The sequence below is a fragment of the Sus scrofa genome, chromosome 4 (assembly GCF_054392235.1).
Source record: "Sus scrofa isolate SSC_HxYL_T2T_F1_AM1 chromosome 4, Sscrofa_HxYL_maternal_Yorkshire_Landrace_v2.0, whole genome shotgun sequence".
In the NCBI taxonomy this organism is placed as follows: domain Eukaryota; kingdom Metazoa; phylum Chordata; class Mammalia; order Artiodactyla; family Suidae; genus Sus; species Sus scrofa.
In genome coordinates this window covers 95,375,755-95,397,474 of record NC_139386.1, presented here as the reverse complement: position 1 = coordinate 95,397,474, position 21,720 = coordinate 95,375,755, and the positions used below count along the sequence as shown (strand labels likewise).

Genomic DNA, 21,720 nt, shown 5'->3' with positions numbered 1-21,720 from the left:
TGCCAAAGCAGCTCTGTAACTGCTCACACCCTGTGACACTGGGTGAACTTACCAGAAGAGAGGTGTCACAGATCAGCTGGCCATGTGCCCCAGAAATGTTTGCTTGGGAGGCCTCTCCTTTTTTTTACAGCTCCTGATGCTCCTGGGAAGACATGTAAGGACCTCAGCTTTCCCAGACATCTTGACACCTGGTTTCTCCTTGACGTGGTGTTGATCTGTTTCGATCAGATAAATACTTCCACGGTAGTGTCCCCAAGTATCCACTAGGGAGAAATAAAAACATTGCAAGACAAACAGAATGTTTGTTATCACGGTGCAGCTTTCTCGAATGAATAAGAGCATGGTCAATATAGAGCTATCACTTTATTTAATCCTGGGGTAGCTACATTGCTAGACTCCAGGGCGTAGGGAGCAAGTCTGGTATGCTCCCACCATTCAAACAGAAACCGCTGTGACGTGAGCTGAGGAGGAAGCAAGGGACACTGTGGTCAGAAAAAAACACACCTCCAGTCAGAGACAACAGTAGTCTTTTCAAAGCTATCACTCAGCCTAGAACAGTGGTTCCCTGGCCTCCACTGTGAGACACATGGCTGTCCACTGTAACCGACTAAGGAGCTTTAGAAATACAGGCCTGGGTCTTGCCACCAGAGAATCTGCCGTAATGATCTAGGGAATTAGGTCACAGTTTATGACCTGGGCAACTGGATTTTTAAAAGCTTCCCAGGTGGTTATAATATTAGCTTCTATTTTTTTTTCTTTTTTTGCTTTTTAGGGTCACACCTGTAGCATATGGAAGTTCCCAGGCTAGGGGTTGAATTGGAGCTGCAGGTGCCGGCCTATGCCACAGCCACAGCAACCTGGGACCTGAGCCACATCTGAGATCTTCACCACAGCTCATGGCAATGATGGGTCCTTAACCCACTGAGCGAGACCAGGGATTAAATCTGCGTCCTCATGGATACTAGTCAGGTTCATTACCACGGAGCCACAGTAGGAACTCCCTATTAGCATCTAAATCTGACAATCACTGGCCTAGAGCGTTTCTCATATGATCCCGAGCCCTTAATGAATGTTTCCTAGAATATGAAATTATGTCTAAGCGTGTACCTAACAGTGGAAAAGCTGACAGCTTCCAAATCAAAGACAACAGTGTATCAGAGTTCGCGTTGTGGCTCAAGGGTTAACAACCCCAGCCAGCATCCATGAGGCCTCGCTCAGTGGGTTAAGGATCTGGTGTTGCTGTGAGCTGTGGTGTAGGTCACAGGCGAAGCTGGGATCCCACGTTGCTGTGGCTGTGGCGTAGGCCGGGACTATAGCTCCCATTGGACCCCTAGCCTGGGAACCGCCATATGCCTAAAAAGATAAATAAATAAATAAATAAGTAAGTAAAAATAAAAGAAGACGGTGTGGCAAGGGCACAGTCAGCCTAATGTTATGTTCATGCCAAAACAGAATAGGAGTTTTATGTGCCAGCCTTTCTCCCAAACATACAATAACGAAATGAAAAGTTGGGAGATGGCCAGTGCCCCTCAAATGATAGTTAACATGCTGGATATATGGCATCCTGGAATGGCTTCCCCGTGAGAAAACATCCCCGCAAGCATCCCCACACTCATCCTCCTCCACTAGGGGTGTAAGTACAGCACATGAACTTTGAGTGCATGTGGCAGTAGAAAACAGTGGTCAGAGGCATGAGACCCTGCGGTCAGACCGCCTAGGTGCATCGGCAACTCTGGGCAAGTTATTAACCTCTCTGGACCTCAGTTTCCTCAACTGTAGAATGAGAACTATAAAACAGTACTTACCTCACAGGGCTGTACTATCAAACGAAAACAAAAGGTGGTCATTAAACAAATAAATATACCTAAAGGACTTAGAACAGTGCATGGAATATGATAAGAGCTCAGTATGTGTGAGGCGTTTTTAAGATGGTCTGTGATCTGCCCTGTGTGATTAAGCAATTACCATCCTGGGAGTGGTGATGGATATTTATGAGATTGCTTATCTGTGGGTATTAAAGGACATGGGGGAGGAGTTCCCTTCGTGGTTCAGCAGTTAACAAACCCGACTAGGATCCATGAGGATGTGGGTTCGATCCCTGACTTCACTCAGTGGGTTAAGGATCTGGCATTGCCGAGAGCTGTGGTGTAGTTTGCAGATGCAGCTTGGATCCCAGGCTGCTGTGGCTGTGGCGTAGGCTGGCAGCTGCAGCTCCTTAGCCTGGGAACCTCCATATGCCACAGGTACAGCCCTAAAATAAATAAACAAATAAATAAATAAAGGACATAGGGGAGAGGGGATGACACTGAATGAGCCAAAGGGATTAGCTGCATCATGATATGCTAGATCCTTCTTTAAAGATTACTACCTGTCTTCAACCTCATTAGAAGCCAGGCATGTCTCCCAGATAAGTCATGTAAGCTGCCAAGAAGACACTGAAGAGATGAGTCGAAAAACATAGTGGGGAAAAGAGCTTGTGAGCTGCAGAGTCCAGACTCTCTCCCTCTAGAGAGTCTACTCTAGTGGGCCTGGGGTCAATGACTCTACAATAAACACCTCAGGTGATGATGATGCTTATAATTCTCAGGCCACAGTTTAAGAATCACTGGACCAGGCAATCTAGGAAAATTGAGCTAGGAATCTGCATTTTCTGAAGAAGGCTAGCAAGCCCACTTAACCCACTTTCTGCTACAGGAGAAATGAAAAGATGCCTGGATAAGATGGAGGTGAAAAACAGCAAGGAAGGAATCCATACAAGTTATGCCAACCTACCTGAGACTAAAGGTTGGTTATCTTTTTTCCTTTTCTTTTTAGGGCTGCACCCACTGCATACGGAAGTTCCCAGGCTAGGGGTCGAATTGGAGCTGCAGCTGCCGGCCTGCACCACAGCCACAGCAACGTGGGATCCGAGCTGCATCTGTGACCTACAGCACAGTTTGGGGCGACATAGGATCCTTAACCCATATGAGCAAGGCCAGGGATCAAACCTGCATCCTCGTGGATACTAGTTGGGTTCTCAAACTGCTGAGCCACAGTGGGAACTCTGAGGTTCGTTATCTTAAGATAAAGTTATTTAGAAATCAACACAGCACTTCTGTTCTTTCCCTGAGATTCTAAGGATCAGAAATCTATACTTTGGAAACCTGGTTTGAGTATTTTTGTTGTTGATGGGTTTTTTTGTGTTTTGTTTTGTTTTAATGATCTGGAGTCATTTGTGCTTTTTTTTTTTTGGTCAATCCTTGCTTCCCTGGAGATCAATCTTAGAGATAGTAAAAAGCATAGGGCAAAAAGTCACAGACTTACCCTACCTACGTTGTCATCTGGGACTCCAAATCCATTTCCATCAGGTCCAGTCCCATTTCTGAGGTGGCCTGTAGTCTCTCCTCCAGGCCCTGGATGGATCACAGGGATGGGTCCTTATCCACGCATCTGGCCGGGCATCATGCAAGGCTAGTCACTGTGACCAATGATCCAATATTTCTCCCTGACACCGGGAGATTCTAGGTGTCTGATTTGCACATCACCATGTTGCATCACACTTGGGTGCTCACACTTGGGCGGCTGCAGGCCTGGACCTGAAGGCTTGGCTCCTCCACTTGTACCAACATGGCTATTTTCAGACGCCAAAGGAAAGTGTCCAATCAGGTAGCAGCCTCCAGCATCTCCCTATGGTTCTACATTTACAATCTCTGACGTTATGTGATTGGTCAACCCCCCCATGTTTGGCCTGTAATGTACTACAGTGTGTCCTTGGGCACTGGGCTGCTGTTCTTGTCACACTTAACTTTATTTCATTAATGGAAGTCTATAAATCTATTCCCCTTCACCCTTCGAAGGGAAGAAATATTTATTGTCTACTATGCAAGTGCCCTCAATGTAGTTTACCTCATTTTTCTCAAAGAAGCCTTCTACAGTAGGTTTTATTGTAGTTTTATATATCATTTGGTCCTCTATCTCTTTAACTTGAGCCTTAATAGCTGATCTTACTTCTGGACCAACCGGATGCATAGTCCCTGCTATAAAGGAAAACCAGCGCTAATGACATGGCTTTATTAACATCAGCTAGAAATGGCCAAATGGGATAATTAATCTTATTCTCCATTTATTGCGAAAAAGAAGTACTTAGAATCAACTCACCCAAACCAAAATCATCATCTTTGGCATATGTCATCTAACATTTAACTGGATTTTGTCAAACAACTCCATATAGTACAACCATATACCAGTTACCTTGGGTATATATTCTCTTCTCTAATAAGATTACATTGAAGTATCTACCAGTTAGCTAAACTATTTAAATTTAAACATTTTAGGAATGCTTTATTGAGATTGTTAAATGCTCACAGAATGCAAATACCAGCTTTAAAAATTTTCCTGGCTAAAATTATTAGGGCCAGAGGCTGTCCGCTAAACTCTGTATAGCAAGGTACCAGTAATTGAATTCTGAGAAAAATATTAGCTCAGCCCACATCCCTGGGGAGTCTTCTATAATTAAGACATATCTCCTGACTAGATTCTTTAACTGGAAAAAAAAAATGTTAACTCTTTCTTCTGATTAACTGAATGTCAGGGTGTGGGAATCTGCCCTAATTAGACAACAGAGAAGAGCTGCACTCGCATATTTACTCAAGAGTGGATCTTTAAGAAAGACAAATACCATATGGTATCATTTATATGTGCAATCCAAAACATGGCACAAATGAACCCATCTACAAAACAGACTCACAGATATGGAGAAGAGACGTGTGGTTGCCGAGGGGGAGGGAGAGGCAGTGGGATGGACTGGGAGTTTGGAGTTAGTAGATAAAAACTATTACATTTAGAATGGATAAGCAATGAGGTCCTACTGAATAGCAAGGGAACCATATCCAATCTCTTGGGATAGACCATGATGGAAGATAATATAAGAAAGGGAATATAAATATATATACATATATATATGAATGGGTCAATTTGCTGTATAGCAGAAATTGGCACAACATTTTAAATCAACTATACTTCAATAAAACTTTAAAAAATGGGGAAAAACATAAAAAAGAATGGATCTTTAACTTCTATGCTTACAAATGGCTATCAAAAGTCAATTATGGGAATCAATATTCATAATGCTATAGTCATAAATTCACCCTCTTAATTTCCTGACCTTAACCTTTAGCAAATCAGACCTTTCATTTGCAGTAAACCCAGACCAAATTCACCAAGTTGGATTTCCCATGGTATATAATGAACCTATGTTCAGGGATATCATATACAACAGTCTAATAATAATGACAGCAGATAACAGTTTTGAGAGCTTACTATGTGCCAGGCACTACATTAAATGCTCCATATGCATAAATTTTTTTTATCTTTTTACGGTTGCACCCGTGGCATATGGAAGTTCCCAGGCTAGGGGTTGAATCGGAGCTGTAGCTGCCAGCCTATGCCACAGCAATGCCAGATCCAAGCCACGTCTGTGACCTACACCACAGCTCATGGCGACACTGGATCTTTAACCCACTGAGCAAGGCCAAGGATTGAACCCAAAACCTCATGGATACTAGTCAGGTTTGTTACCTCTGAACCACAGTGGGAGCTCCCCACATGCATAATCTTACTTGATTCTTTTAACAAATCTTTGAGCTAATTACTATTACTTCTTGCCACTTTATGGATGAGAAAACTGAGACATAAAGAGGTCGTTACCTAAAGCCACATAGCCAGGAAGCTGTAAAGCCAGGATTTAAACCTAGGCAGTCTGATTCCAGAACTGCTACACTTAACTAGTCTACCATATGCCTTCCCTAAAGTAACGATTTGATATACAGTTACAGGGAGCCCCATACTTCATACCTGGACGTAACCTCTGGAATACCTTCAGTAGCTAACCTGGCACTGAATGACCAAGATGAAGGACACCTCTGGAAGAAACCAGCAGCCATAATCTTTGAGGGGTCCTTTTCTACAGGGATCCATACAGCCTGGAAAAGTACATTCCAGTCATTGAACCTGACAGCAAATTCTTTTTTTTTTTTTTTTTTTTTTTGCCTTATTTCTAGGGCCGCTTCCCACGGCATATGGAGATTCCCAGGCTAGGGGTCCAATCAGCCGCAGCCGCCGGCCTACACCAGAGCCACAGCAACTCGGGATCCGAGCCGTGTCTGCGACCTATACCACAGCTCACAGCAACGCCGGATCCTTAACCCACTGAGCAAGGCCAGGGATCGAACCCAAAACCTCATGGTTCCTAGTTGGATTCGTTAACCACTGCGCCACGACGGGAATTAGCGAATTCTTGGATCTCAATGATCTTTAGTCTTTGTTCCTCAAACTAGAATAGTGATTGAATGAGAGATTTTTTTTTTAAATTCAAGTATAGTTGCTGTACAATATTATAAAATTTACAGGTGTACAATGTAGTGAGACACATTCCTAAGATTATACTCCATTTACAGTTATAAAATATTGGCTATACTCCCCATGTTGTACAATATATCCTTGCAGCTTATTTTGAACATAATAATGTGTACCTCTTACTCCCTAGAGTGAGCTTTTTAAACCCCCACATTTGACCTCACATCAATGATCAGCTATCACAAAAGAGAAGCTATGCTCATCAGAGAGAATCCCTATAGGAGATTCTAGGAGAGGTTAGAGTGCCAATAGGTATGTTATTGCAGGACAGGTAACAGCAGGTCTGAACTCACAGGGACTTGGTTTCAGAGGATCATTAGAAAAGTTGGTCACCGCTTCAAATGCAACCATTAAAGAACAGCTGAAACTCACTAATGTAAACGAGGGCTTTATTAGTTCAGTAAGTTGGGACGTCCAGATACAGATCTGGTTCTGGGCAAGGGTGACTCAGAAATTCAAATGGGGCAGTCAAAGCTGCCTGTCTGTGCTGTCAGTCCTTTGGCTCTGCTGGTCCCAGCTTGGCTTCTTTCCTCATATTCCTTCTCCATGTTTAAATGAGATGGCTTTTGGAGATCTCAGGCTAATACCCTCATAGCTTGGAATTCCAGCAGGAAGATGTCTCACTCCCAAAGTTCATAAAACAATCCTGGGAAGACTAAAATTGGTCCTTCCAGGAACATACAATCATCCCCCCCAATCTCCAAATAGGATTGGGGCTACTCTATTAGGATAGCGTGGGTCACAGCCACTCTGTGGCCTGGGTATGTTGGGGAAAAGGTGGAGTTTGAGAAGAGTTTCCCGAAAGAACCACAAAATTAAGAAATCACTGTGAGCAAACAAAAAACATGGCTCTGTAAGACCTTGGCACTAATAATTACGGTAGCTACATCTAAATGCTCCACTTTGTCTAGGGAAATAGATAGGTCTTCTCTACTAGGGCCATTCTGATTGCCTTTCTGGGGTACTTTGAGAAATGGGAAGAATGTACAGTATTGCTAGGTTTCCCATTTCTTTTTTTTTTTTTCCTTTTTGTCTTTTGTCTTTTTTAGGAGTTCCCATTTCCAAAGACCTGGCCCAATGTCATAACTCTGAGATGGAAGGGCAAGTCCCTCCTACTTTCTAGGAAGTCTTGGGTAGGAAATTAGGTAGAAGACAGCACACCTTTCTCAACTCAGAGAAAGATTCTCCTTGTGACTTTAAAAAAAAAAAAAATCAGTTCTCCTTTCTGGGTCCCAATTTTCTCATCTACATGAAGGAAAGGTATTGTCTCTAAGATTTTTTCAACTTAAAAAAAAAATAGCAATAACAGAACCAAACACACCTGCAATTCTGATCCTGCTGTAAAAACCAAAAACCAAAACCAAAACTTCTCAATGTAGTTCACAGCCTCCCAAGCCAGACACTTGAATGCCCTCTCTGGCACTGAGGAGGGTAGAGCAGGGATGTGAGAGCCTGTGTTCACAGAGCTGGCTTGCAGTGTGTGTACAGGGGCTGGGGCCAGTCTAGAACCACAGAGTGCAACTGTCAGGAAACACCTCCAGGACCACAGCGGCATGGCCTCAGGGCCACAGCTGGGGCTTGACATACACCTCGCCACTCATTTCATAACTCAGCGCCCGCCAGTTAAGGACATTAGGACTGAAGGTCCCACCAGCATAGACAGTGCTAATCTCCTCTGGTGACAACACATAGTCCCACATGTTCACATCTCCAATGTCCCCCACCAAACACTGGTTCTTCTCATACTCCCCAGCGAATGTGTCCTGCTCCTGCCCCAGGATAATGCTTGCCTCTGCCTCCACGGAGGCTCCCTTCTCCAGGCTCTTCCTCACCTTGGGCTTCCCGTCCACCCAGAACTCTGCAATCCCAGAGGCGGACTCCCAGCTGGCACAGATGTGTGTCGGAGCTGCGGTGTTTTCAGGACTCTTGAATAATACCTCAGTCCCACGCACTCCAAGAATATATCCTCTGCCCTTAGACCAAAATATGAGGATCTCGTTAGGTTGTTTTTTGGTGGCATAAGAGAAAACGCTGTACCCACGGGTTGAGGCCAGTTCTGAGTAGATATGGAGACACACGGTAAAGGCCTTGAGTGGCTTCTTTAACTGCGCTTTCAGGGACACGTAGGAATTATCCGACTCTTGGGGAAACACAAAGGCCTTCTTATGCAAGTCTGTGAGATGGAAAACAGAAGAGAGAGGAGAAATTTCTCAAATCACAAAGATCTATTCCTTACATATAGAATTTGGGCTTGAGAAATAGACTGATTGTTCCTCAGTTATGCGCGCGCACACACACACACACACACACACACACACACACACACACACACACACACTCGTCTAGGCTGGATGTTCCTCTGACTTCACCTTCATCGTTCAGATCAAATCGCTGGCATAGCCCCAGGTAGCCCCTACCTGACTGGCCAAAAGCATTGGAGAAGCTGATCAAGACCAGGAAACACCACAACTGCTTCTCCATGTCACTCTCTGCTGCCAGTGGTAACAGAATATGGATTCACCCCCTTGGAGAAGATGCCTTTGGTTGAAAGCTCAGGGACTAGAAGTCCTAGATCCCTCCTCTCAAGACTTGCCCCATCCTGCCTGGATTTATACCCAAGGCAGTAGAAGCGTCTGTGCCACTATGTAAATGACTTCCAATTCTGCTTCTCGCAGTGTCAGGGCTCTGGGAGGAAGGGAAGCAACATAGTTCCAGAACAGAGAAATCGATGTGGGTTATTTATTACAAACTCCTGTGACTACTGAGTCACCTCTGTGACAGGAGAAATGAAGAAGCTCTCCAAGGACTCCACTTTGGCTGTCTATCCTGTGAAATAATGGAAAATCTTATCTTAGTAGAAGAATAGCCATCTGATTGCACATGATAGCTGCAACTCTAGCACCTTCTTCAGCCCAAGTCATTGGGTCATTGGGTTTTCTGGAAGAAAGCGAAGAGCCTCTGGAGCTGACCATCATGGCTCACCCTTTACAGAGGCCTCTAGTTGACAGATTGGGAAATGCTGAAAACAAACATGCCATTTTCTGAGCCAAGGACAAATTTTTCTTAGCGCATTGAATTTAATTTTTAAGAAATCTCTGGTGCAGTGAAACATGTGCTTGATCACAAATATACCATATGCCAATGTGTCTTCATATTTTCTCAATATGTCAGGGTTTAGGGAGGTGTCAGGATGATCTGACCCTGCCATTTCCTTTATTCACAAAATTCAAGTAGTTTCTCCATGATGCCTGGCAATCTTAGTACCGTTCCCTACTGAAATCACCCTTCAGGATGATTATTTTTCTCCTCCTCTCTTCTTACCCCCAAATCTCATCCATTCTTATACTCAGCATTCAAAATTTTTTTTATTTTATTTTTTTGTCTTTTGAGGGCCACACCCTCGGAGGTTCCCAGGCTAGGGACCAAATCAGAGCTGCAGCCACTGGCCACAGCCACAGCCACAGCAAATCGGGATCTGAGCTGCACCTGCAACCTACACCACAGCTCACAGAAACACTGGATCCTTAACCCACTGAGTGAGGCCAGGGATTGAACCTACATCCTCACAGATACTAGTCAGATTTGTTTCCACTGAGCCACGATGGGAACTCCCAGCATTCACTTTTTCTTTATTGAGAAATAGAAGTCATCAGAGAAGAATGACCATACCTTTTGTAGCAGGGGCTTCTAGCTCCCCAGTGTCCATTCTCCACTTCTCCTACAGTAAGAGTGGCATTGGTGGTTGGGCACATGGTCACCTAGCCAATGAATTTCCCAGCCTCCCTTGCAGCTGGGAATGAGAATGTGAGTATGTTCTGGCCAGTGAGATATGAACAGAAGTAAGAGGGATGATTTCCAGGTTGTGCCCTTTAAAGTGAAGGCATCTGCTCTACCTTCCACTTCTCCCTTCCCTTTGCCTGGTGTGAGGCATGATGATAGGAGCTAGAATATCACCTTTGACCACCGTGGGTAAGATGCACGCTGAAGCTGGCAGATAGATGGAGCCTGGATAATTGGTTCTGGAACCGCTATAACGGCTCTAGACCACCTACTCGAACATTAATTTGATCTTCCTATTATAAAGGCTAGCTGATAACCTTACACATCCTCCCACTCCAAGTGTACCAATCTTTCTGCACTTTACTCACATATTCTGCCTCCTTCCCATAACAGGGGATGAATGGTCCCTGTGTATATCTAGGGCCAACCCTTGCACTTCTGCAAAGGATCCCAGACGTTCTTGATCACTCAGGGAATTTTGCTCCTGCAGGTATTCTATCTTCTAGATCATTAAATACCTCATCTTTATTCAATTATTCCCCCCAGCAAACAAATACACTAGAATATGTTTAATCTTTAATGAGAAGAAAAAGGGAGGAAAGAAGGGGGGAAAGAGTGAAAGGAGGGAGGGATCCTAAGACTCCTCATCTCCTTCTGCTATGGTCCATTTTTGTTCTGCCCTCATTTACAGCAAAACTTCTGGAAAGCGTTATGTGTACTGACAATATCCATTTTCCCATCTCCCGTTCTCTCCTCAGTCCAAGCAAACCAGACTCTGGCCTCTGCCACTCCGGTGAAACCAATGTAAACAAAAACCTTTCTCGTGTCAAATTCGATCATTGATTTTTGGTTCAGTTTCTCAGCAACAAAACTCAATATGGTTCACAACTTCCTCTTGAACAGCTGCACAGAGCTTTTTTAAAAAGTGAAATAATTTTAAAGCCCTATGCCTAAAACAAGTGGTCCTGCCTTCCACCTCTCTCCAGCCTTGATTCTCAAGTGGAGCTGAGAGATGGCAGAGCCTCCAAGAACATTGTTTGAGTCAGTGAATCCAGTCTCATCTGACACCAGTTCCACCTCAGTTCTTCTGAAGTCTATTAGCCCAAAAACTTTCTTTTTACTTATTTTACTTGGTTTTATGACACTTACATTTGCATGACTTTTGACAAATCGCAACACCTCCCGGACACTGCCCCAAATCCAAGGCATTGTCTGTCCAAACCAATTATCACTTGCCCTGAAATGAAACATCCACTGGTATCCTTGCCACAGGAATCCTCTACCCCAAGGAAGCATGGGTTTTTATGGAAGGAGTTGCATTTAAGCTGAGCCACAAAAACTGGAGTAGGAGTTTTAAGGCGAAGAGAATAATATGAGCAATAGTGACCACAAATTTCACTTTCTACTGTTTCATTCCCAAACTCCAAAAGCTTGCTTGAACCTCCCTATTCATGACAATCCATTTTAGAGAATCCATGTCTTTTCGGTCCCAACATTTTATTGGTTTGCAAGGCAAAATTCTGAGATATCCTTACTCCGCAGATGTACCAATTCCTTCTTTTATTTACTCTCTACATTAACAGATTCATTAGTGTGGCTTCTCTGCGTGGTATTTCCGACTTCCTAATCACTATTAGTATTGCTGTTCTGCTTTGCCAGCAAAATAATTACACTTGTATTTGTAAAGGATTGTTGTCCCTCACTGTTGTCACTATTATAAAAACTTCTTAATGAAATAAGCTATAGACATTTGGGCCTAAGGTCTTTCAATGTCAGTGAGAGGCTCGGGAGCCTTCTTGAACATGGAAGTAAAAGTCTGACTTGCCAGAAAGAGAGACAAATACCATATAATATCACTTATATGTGGAGTCTAAAGCATGGCACCAATGAACTTATCTACAAAGCAGAGACTCACAGACATGGAGAATAGACATGTGGCTGCCAAGGGGGAAGGAGAGGGTGCAGGATGGACTGGGAGTTTGGGGTTAGTAGATGCAAACTGTTACATTTAGAAAGGATAAGCAATGAGGTCCTGCTGTAGAGCACAGGGAACTATACCCAGTCTCTTGGAATAGACTATGATGGAAGATAATATGAGAAAAAGAAGGTATATATATGTATGACTGGCTCACTTTGCTGTACAGCAGAAAGTGGCATAACATTGTAAATCGACTACACTTTAATTTAAGAAGGTTCAAAAAAAGAAAGAAAGAAAAAGCGAGAGAGCACGAGGGAGGAAGAAAGGAAGGAAAGAAGGGAGAAAGAAAGGAAGGAAGAAAGAAAGAAATCTAGGGACTCAAAACCACAATACTCAGAGTTCCTGTTGTGGCACGCAGAAAAGAATCCGACCAGTAACCATGAGGTTTCGGGTTTGATTCCTGGCCCTCTTTCAGTGGGTTAAGGATCCAGCATTGCCGTGAGCTGTGGTGAAGTTCACAGACGTGGCTCGGATCTGGTGCTGCTGTGTCTGTGGTGCAGGTTGGCAGCTATAGCTCCGACTCAATCCCTAGCCTGGGAACCTCCATATGCTGAGGGTGTGGCCCTAAAAAGCAAAAATATGAAAAACTATGATACTCAAAACATGGATTTCAGAGGAAGAAAACTTTGGGATTAGAGGTAGAAAATAATCAAAGAAATAATAGAAATTTTCCCAGAATGAATGACAAACATGGTCAGATTGAAAGAGCCACAAAATACCAAGCAGAGTGTATAGACAAGATTCATGTCTCATAATTTTAAGTAGCTTAATAATCAGGAAAAGGAGAAAAATTGGAAAAATCTCTAGATGGTATGTGTGTGTGGTGTGTGTGTGTGTATATATTTATATATATCCTAGAAAGGATTAAGAATCAATGGATGTTGAAAGAACAAAGAGAAAACTATGAAGAAAAGAGAATTTTTAAAAAAGAGAGAAAGCTGTCTGACTTATTTTAACAAATTAATGTGACCACCCAAATAAAAACAGTACAACATGGAGTGCCCATTGTGGCTTAGTGGAAATGAATCTGACTAGTATTCATGAGGATGCAGGTTCAATTCCTGACCTCGCTCAGTGGGTTAAGGATCCCATGTTACCATAAGCAGTGGCGTAGGCCACAGACACAGCTCAGATCTGGCGTTGCTGTGGTTGTGGTCTAGGACAGCACTTACAGCTCCTATTTGCTCCCTAGCCTGGGAACTTCCATATATAATGGATGCAGCCCTAAAAAGACAAAAAAAAAAAAAAAAAAAAAAGGCAAAAAAAAAAGTACAAGAAATTGAGAGATTAATCTCATTCATGAACGTAGATGCAGAAATCCTACATAAAGTTTATGTGAGTCAAATTAAACTATATAAAAATGTTTTGAACATCACGACTAAGTAGAGTTGTTAAGCAAACAGGAGCAAATGGCAAATATTCCCAGTGCTGAAACAGCATTTACAGGGGACACTCACAGTCATAGCTGTGTCCCCGCCATAAACCATCACATTCTAGGAGTGTGCTCAGAGAGTAGCAGGGCAAAACATCAAACTCTAGAGAGGGACCCCTACCCTTGGTTTATGAAGCTGTGTGATTAAAGAAATGCCAGCTTCTCCCCTGGTGTGGTAAGAGTCAGTGAAGCAATGGCGTGACAACTTTGCATTCGTGGCTGGAGTGGGCAGTTTTCCCCTGGTGGGGTTGGGGGCTGCGGTCTAAACCTTGTAGTTGCACCTAAACAACTCTGCAAGCTTCGAAAGGATGAGCCATATTTACATTCATGGTGAGACTGCCCCTGGCATGGAGGGAGGAGCATGTGTTTAAGCCTGACAATTGACAACGATTGGTTGCCTCAGCGGTTTCCATGGGGATTTACGGTAGGCCAGCACCTTTTCTGGGTAGCCAGCTGCAGGAGTCATCCTGAACACGGTAAAATAATTAACATTACCTCGCAAAGGTTTTCTTCAGAAATTCAAGGATGGTGAAATTGGAACAAGCTATCAATAGAATTTATACCACCTTGACAGACTTAAACAGGAACATCCTAAGATCACTTGAACAGATACCAGAAACATTTAGAAAATTTTCAATTTATCCGTCCTAAGTAAGAGTAAAAAGAGCAGCTACTGACAACCTAGAGCAAATGTCACACTAAAAATGAAATGTTAGAAACTTCCCTTTAGAATCAGAGACATAGCAAGTTGCTTACTATCAACCTACTGCACTGTCCTAGCCAGTGAAGTAAGATAAGGAAAAAAAAATGATCCAATGAACAGAAAAGAAGATGTACAATTTACACATGTGGTTGTTTATTTTTAAAATCCTGGAAAAACTAACCATTAGAATCAATAGAAGTTCAACATTTGCGTTGATGGAAGAAAACCATAAACATATAAAAAAGGTTTCCCACAGCAGAAATCAATTAGAAACTATGACATCTAAAAGATCCCAGTCACAAGAGCAATAAAACCCACACAACACCAGAAGTAAGCTTGATGAACATATGCAACTCTTTTATTTTAAAAATTGTAAAATAGTATTAAAATACATACAAACAAATAAATCAGTAGCAAAATTATACACATCAATTGACCCAATATCATTATGGTGCTAGTACTCCCCATGTTACTGCATATGGCATTAAATATGTCCATATCCTATGACCCCATAATTCCACTAGGAATATAAGCTATAAAAACTTCCTCAGAGACATGTGCAAGGAAATTTTTTGCAGGATTGTTTGTAACTGGAGAAAAAAATAAAAGGAATCCAAATGTCCACCAGTTGGGAAATGCATATTCATATGAAGAAATGGGATACTTCAGTTTAAAAGAATGAAATAAATACATATACACCCTGCTCTGAAACAAATACAAGTGTCTAGCTGCAAATTAGATACTGTATTTCACTGGTAAATAAAAGAACAAGGTCAGAATAATATAGAAGTTATATTCATCCATATGCCATCTTCCCTAATAGGTTAATGTAGTGAAGCAATAAAGACCACACTTTCTCACAATCAAAGAAAATCCTTAGTAAGATATGGAGATAATAATGAAAAGGCTGAAAATTCTGCCTAAGTGCCAATGCCATTAGTGCATGCAGTAGATGGTTTAGTGGCTTTAAAAACTGCTGTGTATTCCACAGCATTCAATTATATTGCGGTGCTGCAAATGCTGAGGAAGAAGCTGCCAAGATATTTCCCTTCTTTCCTTAAAAAAATTTTTTTGATGTGTGAAGCTACACTATGAATCAGAGTTTAAATTTTGATGAAACCAACGTCTATTGGAGGTGATTGCCCTCAAAAACATACATCTCAAAGGAGGTCATATGAGTCCTAGGCTAAAGGCTGAAAGCTGCAAAAGTGTCACTAACTGTGAGGCTGGTGACACTTTCACCAAGTGTCTGAAAATTCAGCCTTTACCGTGCTAATAATTTGATAGGGATTGTTACTGTTCTTGTTAGTGCTCTGGTGTGTTGTGCATAGGTTTTGAGTGGTCTGTCCCTAATTATCTATGGGTCTAATTATCCCACAAGCCCTGCTATTTTTAGTGCACAATTATGCAGAATATAAGGGTTTTCAGAAATACACATATCACATTATAGCAAAAAAAAAAAAAAAAGCCTTCATTTAAAAAAGGATGGATCTTGAAACAAAGTTGAATTAAAAAGGCAAGTTACAGGAGTTCCTGTCGTGGCGTAGCAGAAGTGAATCCAACTAGGAACCATGAGGTTGTGGGTTTGATCCTTGGCCTCACTCAGTGGGTTAAAGATATGGCGTTGCCATGAGCGGTGGTGTAGGTCACAGATGCGGCTCAGATCTGATGTTGCTGTGTCTGTGGTGTAGGCCGGCAGCTGTAGCTCGAATTCAACCCCTAGCCTGAGAACATCCACATGCCACAGGTGTGGCCCTAAAAAAAAAAAAAGGGCAAGTTATAAAAACTACTTAAGGAGTTCCCATGTGGCTTAGCAGATTAAGGATCCAGCACTGTCGCTACAGTAGCTCATCGCTGGGACAAGGGTTTGATCCCTGGCCTGGGAAATTCTGCTTGCCATACATGTGGCCTAAAAAAATTAAAACAAACAAACAAACAAAAACTGGAGATGGGATTAAGATGGCAGAGTAGAAGAACTGGAGCTCACCCTCTCTCATAAAAGCAACAAAATTACAACCAACTGCTGAACAACCTTCAACGAAATAGATTGCAAACTATCAAAAAAGATATCCTATTACAGAAGACAAAGAGGAGGCCACATCAAGACGGTGGGGGGGTGATTATGCGATATAAGCAGCCCCATAGCGTCCCACTGACTGGAAAATAACTGCACCACAGAGGCTCACCCACAGGAGTGAGAGTTCTGAGCCTCACGTCAGGTCCCCACACCTGGGGCTCTGGCATTGGGAGAAGGAGCCTCCAGAGCATTTGGTGTTGAGGGCCAGAGGGACTTGTGTGCAGGAACTCCATCTGGACTGGGGGAAACAGAGACTCCATTCTTGAAAGGTGCTCAAAGGCTTTCATGTGCACTGGGTCCCAAGGCAAAGCAGAGACTCCATAGGAATCTGGATCAGACCTGACTGTGGTTCTTAGAGGCTCTCCCGGGAAAACAGGGGGTGACTTTGGCTCATTGGAGGCAAAGGTCTTGGGAAAAATCATCAGCATGAACTCCTCCAGACATGGTCATTTTGGAAAAATCTGGCCCCACCCATCAGGACTGAGAAGCCCCAGGGCCAAACAATAATCCAGGTGGGAATAGCCCCATCCATCAGCAAACAGGCTGCCTTAAGAACACCCCACCCCACTGCACCCAGGCACACAGCCACCTCTAATCTCACCCAGAGACAAAGCCCCACCCACCAGAGGGTAAGAATCAGCTCCAACTACCAGTGGGCAGGCACCAGCCCCTCCCATCAGGAAGCCTACAGCAAGCACCCCCCACTCCTGTACCAACTTCAGCCACAAGGCAGGCAGACCTCAGAAGCAAGAGAGGCTACAACTCTACTGTCTTGAAAAGGAGACCACACCAAAAATCTATACAAATTGGAAAGGCAGAGAATTATGACTCGGATAAGGGAGCAAGTAAAAAAATAAAAGCTATTTAAATGTGATCTCTGACTCAGCTTTTAAAACTCAAAATAATATTATACAGTGTCCATAAATATCTAAATATCTATTGTGATTATAAAGTGTTTTTTAAATAAATAACTTATCCTAGAGAACCCACAACTCCACTCTAATGAAAGAAACATCAGATAAGCTCAAAATGGGGGACTTTCTACAAAATACCTGACCAGTACTCCTCAAAAATGTCCAGGTTGTGAAACACAAGGAAAGACTGAGAAATTGTCACAAGAGACATAATGATTACAGGTAGTGTGATGTCCTGAATGGAATCCTTGAACAGAAACAGGACATTAGTATAAAAACTAGGGAAATACAGAGGAAGACTGGAGTTAAGAGTAATGGACCCATGCTGGGTTTTTTTTTTTTAGTTTTGACAAATGTACTGTGATAATGCAAGAAGTAAAAAAAATAGAGGAAATTGAGTACAGGGCATATAAGAACTCACTGAATTATTTTTGCAACTTATCTATAAATCTAAAATTATTTCAAAAAGAAAAGAATCTTTTTAAAAGTTCTACTCATTGAAAAAATATGTAAAATAATTTCATTACTGTGCTTGCTTCTGGACAGAGGATAAAGCTTTCCTTAAATTGTTTCAGTTTTTAAAATTCTGACACAAATTTCCAATTCTTGGTAGGATCATTTCTCAAAATAAAAACATAATTTAGACAAAAACTCGAATATTTTAAAGTTAAAAACAACCAGAGTTCCCATCACGGCTCAGTGGTTAATGAACCCGACTAGTATCCATGACAACGCGGGTTCGATCCCTGGCCTTGCTCAGTGGGTTAAGGATCCGGTATTGCCATGAGCTGTGATGTAGGTTGCAGAGGCGCCTCAGATCCATCATTGCTGTGGTTGTGGGGTAGGCAGGCAGCTGCAGCTCTGATTCGACCCCAACCAAACCTGGGAAACTCCATAGGCCATGGGTGCAGCCCTAAAAAATGACAAAAGACAAAAAAAAAAAGTTAAAAATTAAAAAAAAAAAAACTCGAGAAAATGTTGTGTTGAGGTGTAAAGGTGCTTATAAATTCTATGCTCCTTTCTGTCTGAGTTTCGAACCGATTGAGAGAAATTAAGAAGTCAGACAGAATTCAAAACTTTGACTTTAAAACTGAAAGGAGCTGGGGTCTGGCTTGGCGACAGTGACTTAATACTGATCCCTAGACATACACAACTTGACTCTCCCGGTCCCTGGTGGTGCTAGACCAGACAGATCTCCTCATTGGTGCAGAGTATTTACTATCAAAGTCACCAAATAGCTGACAGAAGACCCAAACATGTGCTATCTGCAGACAGCCATATCTGTACGCCCCCTACCCCACCCCCCGACACACACACACAGAGGGAGGGGAGAGAAAAGGACTGACATACCCATGCTCAGTTGCTTATCCCAAAGTCATCAATAGGATAAGTCATTCCTTCCAGAGTAGATGATAATAATACTGCTAGAAAACCAGCTATCTGGAACAAAAAGCCCTGATTTGGAGTATTTTCTGGTTTCTATGCTGTAAATGTTCCCACTAGGGCTGATTTCAAACTCCCAATGTGGTGTCACTGAAAGCAGAGTTGGGGAGAGGTGTGAAGAGGCTTTTTTAGGCAACAGCAGAACACAACTGACTTCTTCCCTAGAGAGGAGTGAAAATAAGGAGAGTGAGGCCAGGGACATTTCTTTAATGCTGCTGCTTCCATCATACCTGGAAGGAAACTTCAGGAATGGGGAGCAAATATTTCAAACCCAAATACCTGTTTCCTGTTCTTTTAATCCATATGGTTCAACACATAGACCTGTGACTAACCAGAGATGTAACTATCCCCACCTGAAAATTCTCCTAGCCTGCTGATGGTCAGTGCAGATTTTGCTCCAGAAGCTGTGGAGTGGATCAGAAGAACAGATGAATGAATTAACTATGAGGCTATGCAACAACCAAATCTAAAAGTACCTCCCTGCTGTTCCCAATTCAAATGATTTCTAGTCATATTGTCCAAATAGAGTGCCATCAAAAGTTCTGCAATGAAATTAAATGACAACCTTAATTCATTTCAGTAATCAACCCCCACAACCCATAATGCCCCAAATCTAAATATGAAATCTCTTCATTATTAGATTTCCAGGGAGAGATTAAAATCCAAAAATTAAATTATCTTGTAAGGAAAGTCCAAACTCAAATGGCCTCATCCTTGAGTTAAAAATCCAAAGAAATGAGACTATTTTTTTCATTAAAAATTTTGTATTTGGGTATAGTTGACTTACAATGTTATATTTGTTTCAGGTATACAGCAACGTGAATCAGTTATACATATACATATATCCATTCTTTTTTCCCACATAGATTATTACAAACTATTGAGTAGATTTTCCTGTGTGTGCTATACAGTAGATACTTATTAATCACCTATTTTTTTAGTATTTTATTACTTTTTAATTATAGGTGATTTACAGCGTTGTACCAATTTCTACTGTACAGTAAAATGACCCCGTCGTACATATATATACACTCTTTTTTTTCCAATCATGGTCTGTCCAGGAGATCAGTTATAGTTCCCTGCACTATACAGTAGGACCTTATTGTCCATCCATTCTAAATATAATAGTTTGCAGAGTTCCCATCATGGCACAGTGGAAACGAATCTGACTAGGAACTATGGGGTTGCAGGTTCCATCCCTGGCCTCCATCAGTGGATTAAGGATCCAGTGTTGCTGTGAGCTGTGGTGTAGGTCGCAGACGTGGCTTGGATCTGGTGTTGCTGTGGCTGTGGTGTAAGTTGGCGGCTACAGCTCCGATTAGACCCCTAGCCTGAGAACCTCCACATGCTGCGGGAGCAGTCCTAGAAAAGGCAAAAAAAAGAAAGAAAGAAAGAAAAAGAAATTACTTCATGCTCCAGCTCATTTCTAAACAGGCTTCTTTCTGCTGCATCATTGTCTTATGTAATTAACAAAGCCAGAGCCAACTCGGGAGGGGACAATGTGATTTAAGTAAAAAATAGTAATAATAAAACATGCTTGCTATTCAAATATAGCTTTGATATAGTACCCCCTAAGACTCCCTTCCAACTAGACCACCACTCCTATGGCCCCTTTATACAGAAATTCCAGCAGCAGTACCACTGGTCTTTAGTACATTCTGTTCAGCTACAGCTTGTGCTTTGTGACATGAACAAATACAGGTGGGACTGATAAGCAGGGGAATGATAGCAGTGTGATATAGATGTTGCATCACTGTTTTTTGTTTTTTTTTTTTCTCAGCCAGTTGCTATTTTCCACCACCAAATAATAGCAGCTATCACAAAGTATCACTGAAACAAGGGAGTACAGCAAACCGGAGGAATGCAGAATAAAATACTCTTCCTCAGTCCACCTGGCCATGTGCTCGGTCAGAACTACTTAGTGGCTGTCTTTTCTTTTTTTTTGCTTTTTAGGGCTGCATCCGTGGCATATGGAGGTTCCCAGACCAGGGGTCAAATCAGAGCTACAGCTGCCAGCCTACACCACAGCCACAGCAATGCCAGGTCCGAGCCATGTCTGCGACCTACACCACAACTCAAGGCAATGCCGGATCCTTAACCCACTAAGCAAGGCCAGGATTGAACCTGCCACCTCATGGTTGCTAGTCAGATTCGTTTCCACTGCGCCACAAAGGGAACTCCTTTAAAAAATATATATGTATATATATATATGTTTTCTCCTTTTTAGGACTGTGTCCGAGGCATATGGAGGTTCCCAGGCTAGGGATCGAATTGGAGCTGCAGCTGTCGGCCTATACCACAGCCACAGCAGTGTAGGATCTGAGCCGTGTCTTCGACCTACACCACAGCTCACAGCAACACCAGATCCTTGACCTACTGAGCGAGGCCAGGGACCGAACCTGCATCCTCATGGCTACTAGTTGGGTTCGTTTTCGCTGAGCCACAACATGAACTCCCATAAAGACTTATTTAGGGAGTTCCCATCATGGTGCAGTGGTTAACGAATCCGACTAGGAACCATGAGGTTGCGGGTTCGATCCCTGGCCTTGCTCAGTGGGTTGGGGATCAGGCGTTGCCGTGAGCTGTGGTGTAGGTCACAGACGCAGCTCAGATCCCGTGTTGCTGTGGCCCTGGCGTGGGCCAGTGGCTACAGCTCCGATCCAACCCCTAGCCTGGGAACCTCCATATGCCACGTAAGTGGCCCTGGAAAAAGGCAAAAAAAGACCAAAAAAAAAGACTTATTTGGCATCAAGTTTACAAAAAAGAAAGTATGAAAACCATGATTCCATGTGGCCTCCAAGGTACTTTAAGCTCAAAAAATCCCTCGGTTGTGACTCCCAATGATAACTGCTTCAATAGGCTGCCCACTGACCCTTAGACATGCCCTTCAGGCAATGGCGCACTGAAGAGGGGGGAAAGGGGTCCGAGCAGAGCTGAGGCAAGGTGCCAGTACAGGCAACAAACAAGCCCTGGAGAGTCTGACACTCGCGGAGAGAGGTT

The 21,720-nt window shown here is 42.8% G+C and overlaps 1 protein-coding gene and 1 long non-coding RNA gene across 6 annotated transcripts in view; both read right to left on the bottom strand.

Moving 5' to 3' along the window:
* Positions 1-52: 52 nt before the first annotated feature.
* On the bottom strand, positions 53-9,072 carry CRP (C-reactive protein). Of its 4 annotated transcripts, none has more exons than XM_085022616.1 (4): positions 8,811-9,072; positions 8,226-8,566; positions 3,309-3,392; positions 53-263 (listed from the first exon to the last, which is right to left on the bottom strand). In XM_085022616.1, the coding sequence occupies exons 1-3, from the start codon at positions 8,872-8,874 to the stop codon at positions 3,309-3,311; spliced, it is 489 nt and encodes a 162-aa protein (XP_084878742.1). In that variant the 5' UTR covers positions 8,875-9,072; the 3' UTR covers positions 53-263. The 4 variants fall into 4 exon arrangements, with proteins under 4 accessions (XP_084878742.1, XP_084878744.1, XP_084878743.1 ...); XM_085022617.1 differs by having other exon boundaries at positions 55-263; positions 8,435-8,566; XM_085022618.1 differs by lacking the exon at positions 3,309-3,392.
* A 5,545-nt stretch (positions 9,073-14,617) lies between these two features.
* The window catches only part of LOC110260311 (uncharacterized), a 55,565-nt gene continuing 48,462 nt past the window's right edge, over positions 14,618-21,720 (bottom strand). Inside the window, exon 4 of one of the 2 annotated variants that reach the window (XR_014844000.1) lies at positions 14,618-20,082. This is a non-coding gene — a long non-coding RNA (uncharacterized LOC110260311). The remainder of the gene's footprint in view (positions 20,083-21,720) is intronic. The other variant, XR_002343382.2, reaches the window with a different exon arrangement.

Excerpts from the sequence above, each read along its gene's own strand:
- CRP (XM_003355107.5), bottom strand. The coding sequence starts at position 8,874 with ATGGAGAAGCAGTTGTGGTGTTTCCTGGTCTTGATCAGCTTCTCCAAT. Across the intron at positions 8,567-8,810 it reads CAATGCTTTTGGCCAGTCAG|ACTTGCATAAGAAGGCCTTT; the intron begins GTAGGGGCTACC and ends TCCATCTCACAG.